The 235-nt window shown below is 59.1% G+C and overlaps 1 protein-coding gene across 2 annotated transcripts in view; it reads left to right on the plus strand.

Moving 5' to 3' along the window:
• Positions 1-235, plus strand: part of DCAF5 (DDB1 and CUL4 associated factor 5) — a 125491-nt gene continuing 125256 nt past the window's right edge. The window contains exon 1 of one of the 2 annotated variants that reach the window (XM_006158759.3): positions 1-214. In XM_006158759.3, coding sequence (XP_006158821.1) covers positions 1-214 — 214 coding nt within the window. The remainder of the gene's footprint in view (positions 215-235) is intronic. The other variant, XM_014591699.2, reaches the window with a different exon arrangement.

Here is a 235-nt window from a genome sequence, read left to right on the forward strand (position 1 = left end):
ATGAAGAGGAGAGCTGGCCTGGGGGGCAGCATGAGGTCAGTGGTGGGCTTCTTGTCCCAGCGGGGCTTGCATGGGGACCCCCTGCTCACTCAGGACTTTCAGAGGAGACGCCTGCGGGGCTGCAGAAACCTCTACAAGAAGGACCTCCTCGGCCACTTCGGCTGTGTCAATGCCATTGAATTCTCCAACAATGGAGGCCAGTGGCTGGTCTCAGGTAAATGAACCCCCTTCCCCT

Source organism: Tupaia chinensis, unplaced genomic scaffold (genome assembly GCF_000334495.1).
Source record: "Tupaia chinensis unplaced genomic scaffold, TupChi_1.0 Scaffold000609_1, whole genome shotgun sequence".
NCBI lineage: Eukaryota > Metazoa > Chordata > Mammalia > Scandentia > Tupaiidae > Tupaia > Tupaia belangeri.